Source organism: Helianthus annuus, chromosome 13 (assembly GCF_002127325.2).
Source record: "Helianthus annuus cultivar XRQ/B chromosome 13, HanXRQr2.0-SUNRISE, whole genome shotgun sequence".
In the NCBI taxonomy this organism is placed as follows: domain Eukaryota; kingdom Viridiplantae; phylum Streptophyta; class Magnoliopsida; order Asterales; family Asteraceae; genus Helianthus; species Helianthus annuus.
Genome location: NC_035445.2, coordinates 19105364 through 19124606, shown reverse-complemented (window position 1 = coordinate 19124606; position 19243 = coordinate 19105364). Strand labels below are relative to the sequence as shown.

At 38.9% G+C, this 19243-nt stretch overlaps 1 protein-coding gene and 1 long non-coding RNA gene across 2 annotated transcripts; one reads left to right on the top strand and one right to left on the bottom strand.

Moving 5' to 3' along the window:
* The first annotated feature begins 6725 nt into the window (after positions 1 to 6725).
* Positions 6726 to 7813, top strand: LOC110897440. Its single transcript, XR_002568634.2, has 2 exons — positions 6726 to 7354; positions 7428 to 7813. It is a non-coding gene; the product is annotated as an uncharacterized LOC110897440 (long non-coding RNA).
* Positions 7814 to 12454: 4641 nt separating this feature from the next.
* LOC110900449 lies at positions 12455 to 13369 on the bottom strand. Its single transcript, XM_022147337.1, has one exon. It carries the CDS (start codon positions 13367 to 13369, stop codon positions 12455 to 12457), a length of 915 nt encoding a protein of 304 aa, XP_022003029.1.
* Between the last annotated feature and the right edge of the window lie 5874 nt (positions 13370 to 19243).

Genomic DNA, 19243 nt, shown 5'->3' with positions numbered 1-19243 from the left:
GGATACACATTAGGATCTTTGAATCCTACATTCCTAAATCAACCCTTGTATTTAATATTGTCCTATTCTATGCACAATAGGTCAACACGCTCAACAACCTGTCTGCACATTCAAGAACTTCATGGACTGTCGTCCAAGTACATTCAGTGGCACAGAAGGAGATTTGCTTCCGCTGTGCAATGAAGATACTAGTCCAGTCACACCAGCTCTGATAATTTCGGGGTGTGACACTATCAACGTGTCTGTCTGAGTATTGAACTCCCATCAGTAATTCTAGTTTATCTGATAAATGTACTAGTTTCGTTCTATGCACTAATTCAACTATCTTATGTTGCATTTAACATTCATAAATAACATGCAATCGCGTGATGTATTTATATGTCTATGACAGAAATCAGAAAACCATTCATATCATTAATTCAATCATGCACAGTCATTAAGGCACAAACTACTGTTTATATTGTACGGAATACATGGAAAAGTGCCAGGTGTCACACTTTCATGGCTAGTTTATTTATTTTCAGCAATTTCATGCTGAAAGTCAAACAGTTTAACTACCGTTTGACTTTCGGTTTTGACCATGAATTTTTCAAATCAAAGTTCAATTGAACTTTTCAACGTGATCGTAATCACGATGGTTATAATCCCTAGAGATTATACCTACTAATTACCACGTTGACTAGTCGTACTGACGAGTCAAAGTTTCGGTCAAAATGCATGATTATGTGCATTTTGCGACGAAACTATTTTCGGGTGTCAAAACACTTTGTTTTGATACCAAATCAGTTTTCTAACTTAGTTAAACATGTTTTAACATGTTTAACTCGTCACTACTAGTTTAGTGCTTATTTAGGGTCGTAAGTCAAGCGGTCTTAACAACCGCTTAGACTTTCGAACCCGACCCGTTTGGTCGATCATTAGGATCCGACCAAACATATTTTGTGACCATAGTTGTATAGGGAATAACCTACTGAGGTTATACCTTATGGTCACCTTGTTTGGTTAGTTATTCGTTAAGTCATTTATATGCCCATTAAAAATGACCAAAATGCCCTTTTGAGCATAAATTCATTTTTAACATATGTAATCAAACTTTTGACATCTAAACTGATTTAATAACATTTTTAAACTTGTTTGGGCATGTAAGACTTAACATATGACATACATAACCATCCGACCTTATATTTACGCAAACGGCACGTTAAAGTAGCTTAAACTACCTTAACGAGTCGAAACGGGTCAAAAGCACTTAGGGTAACTTTCTAATCAGAATGTTAGGTCTATTAATTCATGCCATATGAGTTCCAATACTCATTTGATTTATAGAACTTCATTCTATCATATCCTCCAGTTTAGGATCCGATTATTAACATAGTTATCTATACTAGGTGTCGTTTGATTCCGTGATTTCTCAAGCTTTAATTGTTCTTAATTCCAAGACTAATAAGCAATCCCAAGTGAGTACATAGTCTCCTCTTTTACTTTTTGCAAATATTTTGGGGTGAGACACATGTGCCTACTTGTTACTTTCATGTTTTTTCATGCTTTTCATGACATATACTACTATGTTCATCTAGTACACATATAGTACATGATTTCAATTATGCTTTGCTATGTATGCTGACTGAGCATGCTAGCATATTGATTTCAAACATTACATTTTGCGGCATATGTTTACTCAACATATAACATTGATTTACATTACATTTCTGCTATGTATGTTGACTGAGCATGCTAGCACGTTGATTTCATGGACATTTCTACTTCGTATGTTTACTTAGCATACTTAGTACATGGTTTTCACATGACATGCTTACATTTGGTATGTTTAACGGGACAAAAATACATTCATTAACATTGATCACGCCGCTAGGTAGTATGTAATGGTACCATAGGACTTGACAAATCCCGTTCCCGGCTTCCTAGGTTTGTTTGGAAGTAGGGAATGACAGAATCCGAAAACATTTTTGATAAACCTTTGACTTGTTAAGGGTTTATCCGATAGTCTCAAGGCTTGAATGTATGCGATAAACATTACTACATAAATGTTCGTATCAATAAAGCATTGGTTTTGCAAAACATAACTTTTGATTTAAACTTTGGTTTATTCAAAGACATTGTTTTATACATTATACATATGGTTTGAGCAAATACTTTTAATTCACCATACATGACATTTGATTATACATGACATTATACATATGGTTTGAGTAAATACTCTTTATTCACCATACAAGACATTTGATTATACAAGACATGGTTTATACCTGAAATTGTGACATTATACATTGTTTACACATAACATTTGACATTGGTTAAACAAGACATTTTTGGTGGTTATTGTTAAGTGATTTAAATAACGTGGCGTGTGTAATATGATAAAAGCATGGTGGATACGCCGCTGGTACTTCCTATATAAGTGCTTTTATGATATTACATATCGTAGCGTTATCTAAACCACTTTGACAAAGACAAAGACATGACACATTTTATACAAATGACATATTTTCACAAAACATTGATTTACAAATGACATATTTTATACAAACTCATTTTTACTTGGTTATTTATTTAACCATACATCATTCTTTTATTATCATCTGATTTTCATATCGATTTTTACATGATTTTATAAAAGAAAACATTTTACAGGGTTCATGACTACTTTTTTGTTAAACATTTCTTTTAACTCACAAGTCATGAATCCTGCGTTAACAAAACCTATGTATCTCACAGGCATTTTTATGCTGATGTACCTATTTTCACATGTGTTTCAGGAGCTAATGTTTGATGATGATCGGGATACACTTAGGCGGACTTGGGCCTTTGTGACTTAAAATGAAGCAAGAATAGTTTAATTTATGTTATGTTTTTCTTTAATTCCAAGACAATGTAAACATTAATTCTAATAAAACCAAACTTTAAGTACCATGTGTTATGAAACAATAATTCTGTTACGACACTCCCCGACATTTCCGCCGCGGTTTGTTATTTTACGCGGTCGAGGTGTGACAGAAGAGTTGGTATCAGAGCTCATGATTATAGGGAATTAGGTTATTAGTAATGCTTTGACCCAGACTATAACCTTTCTAGGACCCTAACACAAGTTATCTTGTGTTTAGATCTTAAAACAATAAACATCACCTATCCTTAGGTGATTACCAAAACAAGAATACAAATTTCCAAAACGATTTTTAAATCAATCATCTATTCTTAGATGATTTCTTTTGGCCTTGTGCCATCCAAGTTTTCAAAATCTCGTCAAAGTTTAGGTCTAAATAATGTGAACACGTGCAATCTGGAAGGGTGGGTGCCTGTACCTCGAGTTTTCTGTCTAAGGCTAGAGTGTTTGTACAAATCCGTAATATCGGACCAGTCACTCTTACCTGGAAACTCTTGGGGTGAGTGTCCACTTATAGGCTAAAGCATGTCTTCGTGATACATTATTATAACCAATTTACTTTGATTAGTCACAGTGTGTCGTTTGTTTGTTTTGAGGTAAACGAACAAATGACCACCATCCTTACTTTTTGTCGATATTTATAACATCTCATTTTTTCATCATATCATCTCACTCGTTTTCTCTCATGTTTCCTCTTTTAGAATGCCTCCACGACGCAACGTACAACAACCTGATGCCGAACTGGCAACCATTATAGCATAGCAGATGGCTGTTGTACTACCAAATCTCATTACTCAAATTAACCAAGCCAACAACAATAACAATAATGTACCTGCTCCGTGCAACTTTAAACAGTTTAATTCGGCTAAACTGCTCAAATTTAGTGGTTCTGAAGGAGCAACTGGGCTCCTACAGTGGTTTGAGAGTCTTTAGAGTACATTTCGCCATGTCTAGTGTCCAAACAATCATAAAGTCAAGTTTGCTTCTAGTGTATTTCGAAAGAGGGCTCTCACGTGGTGGAATGGGGTAATGAGAGATCGAGGGGCTGATGATGCTTTGGGTCAAACTTGGGAGGAACTCAAGGCTCTATTGATGAAAGAGTTCTGCCCTCCTCACGAGCAGAGGGCACTGGAAAATGAGTTCCATGACCTTAGGCAAGACAGTGGTGAACACCGAGCTTATACAGACAGATACGAGGAGTTGAGCTTGCTTTGCCTGACAATGGTCACGCCTTTGGACAAGGCGATTGAGAAATACAATGATGGTCTACCAGATCCTATTAAGGATATTATCACTGGTTGCAACCCTACTACCGTCCGACAGGCCATCGAGCTCGCTGCTACTTTGACTGACTCTCAAGTCAAGAAAGGTAAACTCCACAGAAAGGGTGACAAGAAACAGTCCGACAAGAATGAGAAACAGAAGGGTAAAAAGGCTACTGAGTCTTCAAAGAAATCCAGGAAGCGTAAGGCTTCCAAGAATTTCGTTGTTGGGGCACATACTAATCAGGCTGCTCCTAATCAACCCGCACAACCACCAACCAAAAGGCAGTATGCTTGTAATGCACCTTTGTGTAATAAATGTAACAGCCACCACCAACCACATGTACAGTGCCGCACTTGCACTAACTGCGGGAAATCGGGTCATCTTGCCAACACATGCCTCTTTGCTCCTAACCAAAATCAGGCAGCACAAAACCCTGCTCAACAACCTGCATGACCTCACTTTCCTCCTGGTTTATGCTACAATTACGGGGACCTGACCCACTACAGAAATCAATGCCCGAAGTTGGCAAATGCAAACCAGGCTCAGGCTCGTGGGCGAGTCTTCAACATGAATGCAAATGAGGCACGTGCAGACAACGAGGTGGTGAACGGTACGTTCTTTGTGAACAACCAACCTGCTTCTGTTCTTTTTGATTCGGGTGCCGATAAAAGTTTTGTATCCTTAGCTTTCGAGCCTTTGCTTTCCATAACTAGAACAAAACTAGGAAAGCCCTTGACAGTAGAAGTAGCTAGTGGTGAACCCGTTGTACTCGATTCTGTTCTTCAAAATTGCTAGTTGAATCTTAATAACCATCTTTTTCCTATTGACCTCACGCCGATGCAACTTGGGGGCTTCGATGTTATAGTAGGGATGGATTGGTTAGCCAAATACCACGCAGAGGTGGTTTGTTTTGAAAAGATTGTCCGTATACCCTTTTCGACTGGTGAGATCTTAGAGGTTCGTGGTGAGAAACCTGCTAGTAGTCTTAAACTCATGATGTGTACTCAAGCCCAAAAATACCTATGAAAGAATTATGTGGCCTTCTTGGCACATGTCGTAGAGGAGAAAGGCAAAGGTAAGACTATTCAAGGTATCCCTGTTGTTCGGGATTATCCTGAGGTATTTCCTAAAGAATTACCTGGTTTACCCCCAGCACGCCAAGTTGAGTTTCGCATTGATCTTGTACCTGGTGCTAATCCAATTGCTAAATCTCCATTTCGTCTTGCACCGTCTGAGATGCAGGAATTGTCTAAACAGCTTCAGGAACTTTCTGATAAAGGATTCATCCGTCCAAGCTTTTCACCTTGGGGTGCTCCTGTCCTATTTGTGAAAAAGAAAGATGGATCTTTTAGGATGTGTATCGATTATCGTGAGCTCAACAAGCTCACCATTAAGAATCGATATCCCCTACCTCGCATTGACGATCTCTTTGATCAGTTATAGGGTGCTACTTGCTTTTCAAAGATTGATCTACGTTCTGGGTATCATCAGCTTCGTGTACTCAAAGAAGATATTCCCAAAACAGCTTTTCGCACAAGATACGGTCATTATGAGTTTACTATTATGCCCTTTGGTTTAACTAATGCTCCTGTTGTTTTCATGGACTTGATGAATAGGGTTTGTAAGCCTTATTTGGACAACTTCATCATTGTTTTCATTGATGACATTTTAATCTATTCTAAGACACGAGCTGATCATGAACAACATCTCTGTCTTACAATGGATCTTCTAAAGAAAGAACAACTTTTCGCTAAATTCTCCAAGTGTGAATTTTGGCTTAAGGAAGTTCAATTTTTGGGACACATTGTTAACGAACAAGGTATACATGTAGATCCCGCCAAAATCAGTACAATTAAGGATTGGGATACACCTACTACTCCTACCGAGGTTCGTTCATTTCTTGGTCTCGCGGGTTATTACCGCCGTTTTATTTCAAACTTCTACAAGATTGTGGTTACTCTCACAGCTTTAACTCAAAAGAATAAATCTTTTGAGTGGGGATCCAAACAGGAAGGAGCTTTTCAGACCTTGAAACAGAAACTCTGTGATGCACCTATCTTATCTTTACCTGAGGGCAACGATGATTTTTCGTATACTACGATGCGTCTAACTTGGGTCTTGGCTATGTTTTCATGCAAAGAAACAAAGTCATAGCCTATGCATCGAGACAGTTGAAAGTACACGACAAAAACTACACGACTCATGATCTTGAATTGGGCGCAATAGTTTTTCCTCTTAAAATATGGATGTGACAACCGGTGATTTACGACTCCTAATTACGTGATTAACAGACGATTAACGCGACTACGACGGATACCGACATTATTTTTACATGTTTTTTTTTAACTCTGAAATATTATTTTACTAGGCTACGGTGATTTCGATTTTAAAAACGTGTCTCGTAGGAATTACAAACCACTTACACATGAGCCCAAGCCCAAAACCACAAGCCTAAACCTGCACATAATATATTAAAATCTTTTCAAAATCTTATTAAGATCTCTACAAGATCTATACAAGATTTTTGTCTCCAAAGTTGAAAACATCTAAACTCTATACTCTATAAATAAGGGGTATTTCTCCAAAGAACACACAGACTTTAAGTCTGTCTCTCTCCCCTCTCTCGATCTATACATATACAAACAAGACATACACACTTCAAACAAACACAGAGAACATCAACTTTTCTACACACCCAAACCTCCTACCCTTCCCTCTCGTTCCCTCACCCTACTCTCAAGTAATCGGCCACCACCATCATCGGTGGCGTGGTGGACGGCGTCAGACCTCTGTTTGAGCGAAAGAGAGAGATCGGTGATGAGAGAGAAACCCGAGAGAGTTAGAGTGAAATCGGAGAGAAAGGAGAGCCACCGCTCACGGTGGCAGCGAGGCGGCGGACTAGCGGGACGGGAACAGAGAGAGGAGCAGAGATGGAGTAATAGAGAGAGAGAGAGACGCGAAGAAGAGAGGGCCGACACCCTCTTACCGGCGACCGCCGCCGTGCACGACGGAGTGATGGCGGTGGGTGTCTTGGTTCGATGAATTCACGATGATAAAGACGGTGGTGGATCTGGATGGCTGAACGACACCCCCCCCCCATTCGTTTCTCTGGAGCCGATGATGATGAAGACGATGGTAGTGTCCGTCTCCGATGAAGATAATGAAGATGATAACCTGTTGATGACGGTAAGTAGTTCTTTTTTTCGAGTGAACTTGAACTGAATTCGCACCTTTTAACCCATTTTCGTTTCATTGGAAGGACTTGGGTTCGGTTCAGTTTTGGTTCGATTCAGTCTCGGCTTGGGTCACACGGTTCGTACTCGGTTCAGTTTTCGCGGCACGGTTCGACAGTTGGGAGTGGTGGTGTTAGCGTTATGGTTCGGGTTCTGGTTCGAAAGTCTGAGCCGGTTAAACGTGGTCAAACAGTCAACAGGTCAGATTCGGGTTCAGTCAACTGGTCAACACGGGTCAAACCGCAGTCAACAGCAGTCAACTGTCAGGTCAAACACGGTTAACTTAAGACCCAGTAAAGTTCAAACAACACGAAATTTATCTCGTTAGTTTAATTATAGTTCTAGATTTCATATTATACGCGACCGAGCTCGAAACCGAATACATTTAGTGAATTACTTACGATTTTGCATATTGACGAAAAGTTTATATATATTGTTATATTGTGAGTAATTGATTGAATTTTGAAAATAACAACAACTCGTGTTGTCGGGGGAGTCCAAAAACAGAGGAAACTCTGCCCGTTTTTCGAAAAAATCCGTAATATACAACGCGTATTATCATAAAATAAAACTATTGGATTCAAATAATATTTTATAAAAACAAATACAAATATAGAATTTCTTACGACGACAATTTACAACTTTCGAAAGCATCGATTTCCGAAATTATTTACAACAAATAAATATAGTTATTATATTCTAAACTTTGAAATTCCGACAATTCTTTTATAAAAATAAATATAGTTTATATATTTATTTTCGAATAACAAACAACATGACTTCTTTTTATAAAAATAAATATAGTTTATATATTTATTTCGAATATCAGACAACACCAATTCTTTTATGGAAATAAATATAGTTTTATATTTATTTGAAACATACATCAACTCGATAAATCTTTATAAAATAAATATAACTTTTATATTTATTACAAAACGCCTAAACGGCACATTATATAACATACATTTCAATGTACGAGTTTGTTATATGTTATTTTCATATAAACTTTTACACATACGACTTCTCAAGACGACTAACGCAATGATAACGATATATTTATATGTTTTTATATAAATATTTATTTATTTTAAATCTCTCGAGAACTAATTCTTTCCAAGACTTATTAATAACCAGCAACAAACGAACTACAAGTATAACTTATCGTTTTCATTAAGTTAACAACGTACCAACGAATCGTTCGGTTAACGATTCGGTAGAGCTCGGTGACACGTAGATTAGTTACCGCTTTTGTTTAGAAACTTATAAGATATTCCGTGTTAGGAATATTGTAGAATGCACGCTAGCGAGTCTCGTCTTGGAAACGACATCACGAAGTCGTAATTAGCTAGCTTTGCACAAGGAATATTCAGGTGAGTTCATGGTTGTAAAACAAGGTTTCCAAGGCCGAGTACTCTCCGGGTAGTCGCTACAAGGTAGGCTGCCGAGCCGACTTTCTTCGACTCCGCCTAATTATTCGGAGTTGGTCAAACGTGGTCAACCTTGGCCAGAATTGGATCTAGTAGGTCAACTCGGGCCTAGTTTGACTTAAATAATAATAAAACATAATTTCTATGCCTATCATATTAAGGAGTAAATATCATTTTCACATATTTTATTATAAATATTAGTAAATTTATGTTACTTTACATATATTTAATCTCCAACAAGTAATTTCTTTATAATTTAACATGTCCGAGTACTCTCCGAATACTCTCCGCCTAGACCGAGTACTCTCAACTCCTCGGTCGACCGACTATGGAGCGCCTAGCGACTTTTGCAACCATGGGTGAGTTCATAACCCCACCTTTTTACGGTTTTACATTTTTCTAAATGTTTTCGGGGTGGAAAGACATGCACTTTTTGCAAAGCATACAAGGTTTTCAATAAACATGAATGACATATTTCTAAACCATTTTACAAGCAAGTTTTAACTGACATAAACGGTTTACGAAAAGCTTATGTTCTATACCGGTTTTTCAAGCAAGAGTATTTTTCGAAATGTGCATACACACGAATTCTAGTTTTCTAAACTACGGGAAAATACAAGTACAAAGAGGTACATTAAACTAAGGAATGGCACAATAGATCATGTCACAAATAGGGTAACATAAGCACCATTAATCAGTTACATACCAAGACCGCAGAACAAAAGGTTAGATCTAATGGGTTTCAGGCAGCCACACTCTTGGTCGCTCTAGTACCAAGCAGTGCTTTTGTGTCCCTAGGCGTGAATCGACAGTTGTGGATTCGACAGCTAAAAATGCCTATGGTTTGGATGCTTCCTATGTCGTTACATATGTTAGTGGCCTCGCGAACCATTAGCAATCTCGTATTCCTTACATATACAGAACTCAGTTTCAATACGTCTTTACAAATTACATACCATGTTTTATACAAATTCAAAGCACAGGATTAAGCATGCATGTTGTCAATATCAGGGTGGACATTGACGGTTACACAGATTTTACAAATACAAGAGTTTACAAATGCATGGTTCTACGAACATAATGCATTTACAAATACAAAGTTTCCATATAACATGAAAACAAAATGATTTATAAATTCGTTTTCTCAATAATATTTCACAAACCGGTTATTCAAAAGATTTATTCAAATCTTTTACAAACAAACTATGAATTCGCTCAACATTATGTTGATTTTTCGCATGTTTCTTTCTCAGGTTACTTTTCAAAGTTATGGCACGGTTGGAATAGGAGAACCATTGGAGATACAAGTACTTAGTGGGCGTTAAATTTTTAGAAGTCTTAGCTTATTTGCTTCCACTGTGCAATGAAGATACCAGTCCAGTCACGCCAATGCTCTGATATTTCGGGGTGTGACAATGGAGACACTACCTGTACGGTACAAAATGTGTAGTGTTCAGTGACCATAAAAGTCTCCTTCATATTTTCAATCAGAAAGAACTAAACATGAGGCAACGACGTTGGGTTGAACTTCTAAACTACTACGATTGCAAAATTCGCTACCATCCTGGTAAGGCGAATGTCGTGGCTGACGCATTAAGTCGTAAGGAACGTGTCAAGCTTCACTGGGTTCAGGTTCGATCTGATATTCAGACCCGCATTTCTCAGGCTCAACATACTTGTGTTACACAAGACTTGATGGGTAAGGAATTACCATATCATATTAAGCCTGAGCTTGAACTAAAGGACAATGGGCTATATTATTTCATGGACCGTTAGTGGGTCCCAAGTCAAGACAATCTCCGCACCTTGTTAATGGATGAAGCTCACAAGTCTCGTTATTCGATTTATCCTGGTGTAGATAAAATGTATAAGGATCTTCGAACCCAATATTGGTGACCGGGTATGAAGAAAGACATTGCCTTATACGTGTCTAAATGCCTTACTTGTCTCAAGGTTAAGGTTGAACATCAACATCCCTCTGGATTATTGGAGCAACCAGAGATACCGGTTTGGAAATGGAAAAACATTGCTATGGATCTCATTAACAAATTGCCACGAACTATTAGAGGTCATGACGCCATCTGGGTAGTCGTTGATCGTCTAATCAAGTCAGCACATTTCTTGCCGATCCGTGAGGATTTATCTACTGACAAACTTGCTAAAATCTAGGTGGATGATATTGTATCCCGACGTGGTGTTCCTTTGAACATTATATCTGACAGAGATGCTCGATTCTCGTCTCACTTTTGGAGAACCATGCAATCTGCCACGGGAACCCAACTTAATTTGAGCACAGCTTATCATCCGCAAATGGATGGTCAATCTGAAAGAACAATCCAGACACTGGAGGATATGCTTAGAGATTGTGTGATCGATTTTGGTGGTAGTTGGGATTCACATCTACCGTTGATCGAATTATCCTACAACAATAGTTATCACTCTAGCATCAACATGGCTCCTTTAGAGGCTTTATACGGTCGAAAATGTCGTTCACCGGTCTGCTGGAATGAGATAGGTGAAGCTCAGCTTACTTGACCTGAACTCATTCTAGAGACTACAGATAAAGTCAAGAAAATTCGTGATAACCTTCAGACAGCTAGAAGCCGTCAAAAGAGTTACGCGGATAGACGATGTAAGCCCTTAGAATTTCAAGTCGGAGATCGTGTCCTACTCAAGGTATCCCCTTGGAAAGGTGTGATTAGATTTCGAAAGAAAGGAAAACTTGCACCAAGATATGTTGGACCATTTAAGATCATTGAAATAATCGGAAAAGTGGCCTACAGACTAGAGCTACCTCCTGAACTTGGAAACTTCATCCAACCTTCCACGTGTCTAATCTCAAAACGTGTTTAGCTAATGAAAACCTCCACATACCACTTGATGAAATTCACATTGATGACACCATGCATTTCGTTGAGAAACCTGTGGAAATAATGGATCGTGAAGACAAAAAACTCAAACGCAAGCGCATACCAATTGTTAATGTTCGCTGGGAATCTAAACGTGGCCCATAATTTACTTGGGAATGTGAAGATCAAATGAAGGCGCAATATCCACGTCTATTCTCACAAATTTCCTCTAAATAAATTTCGGGACGAAATTTCCTAAAGTAGGGGAGACTGTGACATCTGTGCTTGTGTAATCATTGTATAACTCCAAACAATTCAAGTATCAATAAAACAATGTGTTTTGATCCCAGTATTTGTTTATTTATGTATGACTTTAATACGTTTTGATTTTTGTTCGATTTCAAACTCTAAATCGCTTTCTAGAAAGTTATACGCAAACTGATGCGTAAACGTAATCAGTTTAATGACACAAACACTCTGGGATAGTGACATAAGCTTAACATACCTTAAATAACCTTTACATAACTTAGAAATAAGTTTTGAAGGGTTTGGTATGGCAGAAACAAGTTTTTTTTTTTTTTTGGGGGGGGGGGTAAAGGGTTACCCCGGTGAATATTATACCAACCAAAAAAACCAAGTGAGAGACAGAAAATCTCCCAGTTCTCAAGTATGACAGGCCATACAAGAGTACACTAAAAAACACAAGCAAACACGCTAAACAACGAAGACAAAGCACTATATGCTACACAAACCAAACTCTAACACGAGACCTACTTAACCACAATCATCATCCGCCACAATAAGCCCTCGCGGTAAACTCCAGTCTAGCATTACTCGAGCCATTTGGACAGTACTCTTAAATCTCATGGTGTGAAGCTTCATTCGAACAGTGGATAAGATGACCTCTATCAGTTGGTTTTCATTCCTCCTTTTCGTTGAAAAAATCCTTCTATTCCTTTCTTCCCACACAAAGTAAGCCGTAGTACCAACAACAATTTTTGCAATCACATGGGTAGCCATCTTCGAGTTCGCTATACCAACCAGGAAATCAAAGATCACACTCCATTTATTCTGAATAGACTCCATTCCAGCTTTGTCACGAACCCCATACCAAACACTTTCCGCAAACTTACATTCAAAAAACAAATGCTGGTGAGAATCTGGTCCCCGCGTACATAACAAGCAACACAAGAGATTATAATTCGTACTTTCCGAGTTCCACTTGCTCATGACATCTTGAGTTTTCAGTTTTTGATGAATAATCAGCCACATAAGAAAGGAATGCCTCGGGATAGCCTGTGGAAACCAAACCACTCTGGACCAACCTACCTCATTTTGAGCTTGACGCAAATCCTCCCATGCCGTATAAGTAGAGAACTCCGAAAACATACCCCTCCTAGTTCGCCACATTAACCTATCTTGTTGACTCAGATCCAACGTTATATCTTTCAAACTAATCAGCCCTGGGAAACGACTAACCCAAGCTATCGGCCATCCCCAATCACCATTTGTATTGACATCAGCCAAACTTGAACTCATATTAAATCCCGCATTTGCAATACTTCGAGGATTAACAATGCTACTAAGCGGACATACATCATCCCATACGTCAAACCAAGCAGAAGTATTCATCCCATTACCCACCTCCGTCCATATATGATTACGAATAAGCGACCTGAGACTTAGCATTTTACGCCAGCTTCAAGTAAGATTATTCTGCACAGGCACATCCCAAAAACATCGATCCCTGATACGGTAAGAATGTATCCATTTGACCCATAATGATTCCCAGCTAGTAAGCAGACTCCACATATGAACAACCATGAGAGCGTTATTCATATCCCCCACTCTACGAATACCAAGCCCCCCTTCACTTCTTGGCAAGCAAACCAAACGCCACTTCACTTTAGCCTTTCCTCTAATATTATTACCTTGCGTCCACAGAAAAGATCTCATACGTTCCTCTAGCTCTTTAATGATACGTTTTGGCAATATAAAAACCGATGCCCAATACAAGTGCATAGAAGATAATATCGATTTGATCAGTTGCACTCTACCCGCAAAAGATAACGTCTTGTTCTTCCAGTCCATAATTCTAGCGTCCATGCTCTCCACAAGCTTTTTACAATCCTTCTAATGAAGCCGAGACGAAATAAGAGGGACACCAAGGTAACGAACCGGTAACACCCCCTCCTCAAATTGTGTTATAGACCGAATACGAGCTTTGACCGACTCCGCAACATTACCAAAAAACACAGTGCTTTTCACCATACTAGGAACCAGACCCTACATATTACTAAACATATTAAGGGATTCCATAATAACTTTTTCCGAATTATGGTCACCTATAGCAAAAAGAAACAAATCATCTGCTAAACAGAGGTTAATAATTTTTTGTTTATCACATTTATTATGAAACCTGAAATCCGCAGAGCTCGACACTTGCTTTTGAAGAATCAAAGTTAGCACTTCCATAACCAAAGTAAAGATGTACGGTGACATTGGATCACCCTGTCAAAACCCTCGTTTCCCTTTAAAATACCCATGGAGACTCCCATTTATAGCCATAGAGAACGAAGTCGAAGCAACACAAGCCATTACCCATTTGACCATCTTGGGATGAAACCCAAACCCCTTCAAAATCTGCTCAATAAACTCCCACTCTACCGTATCATAGGCCTTCTGAATGTCTACCTTAAAAGCACATCTCGGCGGACCAATATTACGATGATAGTTATGCATTAGTTCCTGAGTCAAAAGAATGTTATCAGAAATTCTTCGACCTGGAACAAACGCAGACTGGTTAACGCTAACAATATCCCCAAGCCCCACTTTGATTCGGTTCGAAATTATCTTGCTAATACACTTGTAAAAAGTGTTGCAACAAGAAATAGGACGATAATCCGTAACCAGTGACGGGGTAGTAACCTTCGAAATTAATGAAATAATCGTGTGATTAAGCTGATTAAGCAACAAACCATTATTGAAGAAATCCTTCACGGCCCGACAATCATCCATGCTCACAATATCCCATGCCCTCTTAAAGAATATCGACGTGTACCCATCTGGCCCAGGCACCTTATTCCCCGCTATAGAAAACATCACATTTTTAATCTCCTCATCCGTAACCTGACGAACCATATAATCGGCCCTCTCCGAAGATAGAACATTCCGAAACAAATCAGGTGTTGGTTGTAAATTAACATTACCTCTTGTACCAAAGAACTTCATGTAGTGGTCCACCAAAGCTTTAGGCACCGCCTCTCCCTGATACAAATTTCCCGCTACATCCTTAATCGAAAATATCTTACTTCGATGATTCTTTGCTTTGACCACGTTGTGAAAGTATTTCGTATTGGAGTCTCCCAGCTCAAGCCAATCCACCTTCGACTTCTGCTGTAAAAAGAGAGCTTCATCTCGAACCGCATCCTTATACCCTTGTAGCAATCGGTCTTGGTTATTCATCAGCTCCTCGTTACTTGGATTCGAGTTCAACAGTTGCTGACACTCATCTAACATCTTCCGAGCTAACATAACTTTCTCATGCAAGTTCCCTTGTTGATACATAAGTTTCCGCATTGGAGATTTCAAACACTTATGTTTATTCACAACTTGAAACATTGCTTGACCATTAACATCCGTCTCCCAAATTCTCTTCACCTCACCCATAAATTCTTTCTTATCAGCCAGTAAATTAACAAATTTAAAAGGCTTAGCTTTGTCTCTTTTAATATTTGGTAACACTAGAGTATAAGGGGTATGGTCCGAAACACGGTATGGGAGAAAACAAGCAGCAGCATCAGGAAAAGCATCAATAAATTTTGAGTTCCCCATCACTCGGTCTATCTTTCTAAAAATCGCCTTACCTTTTTTTTGCTTATTGGTCCAGGTGTAGTGTAAGCTTGAACTATGGACATCAACCATCTCTATATTATTGACACAATCCTTAAATTCCCTAGTTCCAATATTTGACGTTGAGGATCCAGACAGAGTATCATCAAGAAACAGAATCGAGTTAAAATCGCCCAACATAACCCAAGGTTTGTCACCAACGAACATGTTATGTTTACACAGATCATTCCACAACTCCCTTCTAGTATTGTAATGGTTTTTAGCATTCACAAAGGAACAAAAAAACGATTTCCTATCAAGCTTAAACGTAATATGCGAATGAATAACCTGATCAGATTGATGAAGAACCATGACATCCACCAGATTAGCATCCCATCCAATCATAATACGAGTCCCTCTAGTACAGCAACTCGCATTCGACACCCAGTTCCAAGACTGACAAACATTTTTACCAACATTCGAGACATTCGAAGCATCCACATGAGTCTCTAATAAAGCACAAACCTGAACCTTAGTTTCAACAATAACATGACGAACCTCCTTTTGTTTTAGCGAGCGGTTCAGCCCCCTAACATTCCAAGCAACGATGCTACCCATTGATAACCCCATCACTAGGTGTGCTTGCACCTTTAGAATTATTACCCTCCAATTTTCTATCCATGAAGCTTGGAATTTCCGCTGATAAATCATCGACTGCAACATCATCAGCAATAACCTCTTCTGTGCCACCTCTACTACCCTTGCTAGCTTTAACCGGCTGATTACTAGAGCTTTTAACATTATCTGCTATTTGGTTCGTCTGACCCGTATTACCTCCAGGATTACTAGAGTTTTTAACCTCATGTTTGTTCAACACAGCATCATCCTGAAGCACATCAAACGGATTCGAAACCCCAACCCGAGATGAGGAAGCTGTGTCCCTATCAGACTTGTTAACGACCGGCCTATAAACCATTCTTTGTTTATGTTTTTGCACGTGAAAAATCGGTTGGCCACCCTTCTTATTTTTACCTTTAACATCTTGAAATTCATCGTTTCGCTTATTACCATCATCAGTAGCCGTATGTTTCGCATTTTTTGGACAAGTAGAACTATCATGTCCAAACACACAACACGTAGAACATCTAAGCGGCTCCCAATCATATTCAATCTTAACTTCTGCTTTAGAATAACCCTTACCATCCATAGACGGAACTGCCACCAACACACTATGCTTTAACTCCTTCCCAGCATTAACTTCAATAAGGGTTCTCGCAAAGCTACTCCTACCCCAAGATTCCGAGCACATCGACGCCGTGTATGAATCAACCATTTTTGGCACACCAATCTTAGATGCCAGCAAGCTCAATCCATCCTCAGTAAACGCTGGAAGCGGCACATCATGCATTTTAACCCACACCAGGATATCAGTTATTTCCTCTTTCATTAATGTAGCAGACAGGGACCATTCTTTAAGAATAATCGGCACGTTTCGAATAGTCCAAGGACCGTCCTCCATCAGTTGTTCCAGTCCCTTCTTTGTTTTGAACTTAAAGAAGAAAAAACCTTTCGCATTCATCATCATCCTCGTTAAACCATATTTAGCCCAATTATTCTTCACATAATAATCAACCACCGGTTTAAGCTAATCTCTTCCCCAAAAAATAACCATATAGCGTATTTTCCATTCTTCTAAAGTTTATTTTCACTCCCTCCTTTTGTGCCTGAACTACCTTTGCAAACGTTAGAGGTGGCCTAGTTTCATTATCCTCATCAGTTTCTCCATTAAACTTCCCATCCTCATGCAGCTGTGGATCTTTGCTAATGTTTGTAATATGCGGTGTACGGAAATCAGCAAATGTTGGGAAGTTAAGCATCTGCTTCCCCACTGGTTTTGATATCTTGGACAAACCATCCAAGATCGACGGACCAGCGGTCGCGTACACACCCCTCCTAGGCATCAAAGGATTCCCATCAACATTCGTAACCCTCAATCCAATTCCTCTCGAAGAAATCGTACCACCATCATCCCTGATCGTGCCATAATCACCGATCTCCCCACTACCATCACTTCTTCCCTCAATGCAAGCAAAAACAACATGAAACAAAGAACAACCAGCCGAAACAAAAAGCACAAGAATAAACCCTAATCTAGCTCGACGAAAATAATGAAATAAAAACCCTAGATTCAATTCAATCCTTTCGCTAACAAGTTCGAATCAGATGTATTGATAAATCAATACTCCAATAGTCAGACTATTATATGAAAATCATGAAGAAAAATCAAAGGTTGCAAGAGGAGCCAAAGTCGCCATGCTAGAGTGAGAATTAGGGTTTTTTTTGGCAGAAATAAGTTTATTCGATCACAGGGACTATTTGCATCAAACTGCAAAAGTCTGCCGATTCATGTGGCAACGTACACTTCGGAACATGATCATAAGCTAAGCATACCCTAAATACCCTTAACATAGCTTAGAAATAAGTTTTGAGGGGTTCGGTATGCGAAAATACGCTTATTTGATCACAAGGACTAAAAGCGTAAAAAACTATGGAAGTTTGCATTTACGCGCATATCTTATGTTCTGGCCATATCCGGACATCCAAAAATTTTTGTAATCACTAAAATATTAGTGATAGGAATGCAAAAAATACCATTCGTCGCTTAATTTGGATCGTTTTCGCGTCCGGTCGAGTTTCTTCGTAATTAACCGAAAAAACGTGATCGTACGGCCAAACGAACTGACATCCATAATATTTCCAAGCAAATTTCAAGTCCACTATACTTTAACGTCCTTTTAGAGCCTTGAAAAAGGCTTAACGGAGGTTAAATACGTCAAAAAATACACTTAAGAGTGTGTAGGGACTGAAATGGTAAATTCTGAAACTTGCAGCCTATCCTCGCGTCGCGCGACACCCTGGTGGTGTCTCAGTCATGCCGCGCGACCCCTAAATTCGACAACAGCTTGATTTCCAGCTTCCAGCTTGTTTCCGTGTTGGTTCTTTGATGGTTTCCTTTGTTTGGTGACTAAGTTAACTCTTCTCCAAGGCTTCTAACATGGACTACACACTTGGATGGTCAAGATTATTACTTGGGGAACACCTAATCCACTTGTCATGATCTTGTACACTTCCAAAAAGTATAAATAGCAAGCTTCACTATCCCATTTCATTGCTCATTTCCTCATTCTTCTCCTCTATAACTCTAAGTGGAGGCTACCATCTATTGGAGGCCACCTACCTGAGTTTTTCTAGTTCATTTTTTCAGCCTTAGAACATTTTGTAAGTGTTCTTTCATGGCTAGTTTATTTATTTTCAGCACTTTGAAGCTGAAAGTCAAATAGTTTGACTACCGTTTGACTTTTGGTTTTGACCATGAATGGTCAAATCAAAGTTCATGAACTTTGCAACGTGATCGTAATCACGATGGTTATAATCCCTAGCAATTCTACCTACTGATTACCACGTTGACTAGTCGTAGTGACGAGTCAAAGTTTCGGTTAAAATGCACGATTATGTGCATTTTGCGACGAAACTATTTTCTTTTTTGGGTAAAAGGGTATACCCTGGTGATTTGTATTACTATCAACCAAATAAAAACAAGTAGAGGGCTGAAAAACCACTCTAGTTCATTGGGGTGACATGCCACCTCCAATGTAGAACAAGCAAACAGCTAACTATACGACTACATGAAAACAATTAAACATCTAACATCTAGATGACTATAAAATTTTT

Bases quoted from the DNA above. Each gene is read 5' to 3' on its own strand.
- LOC110900449 (XM_022147337.1), bottom strand. From the start codon at position 13,369: ATGCTAAGTCTCAGGTCGCTTATTCGTAATCATATATGGACGGAGGTG.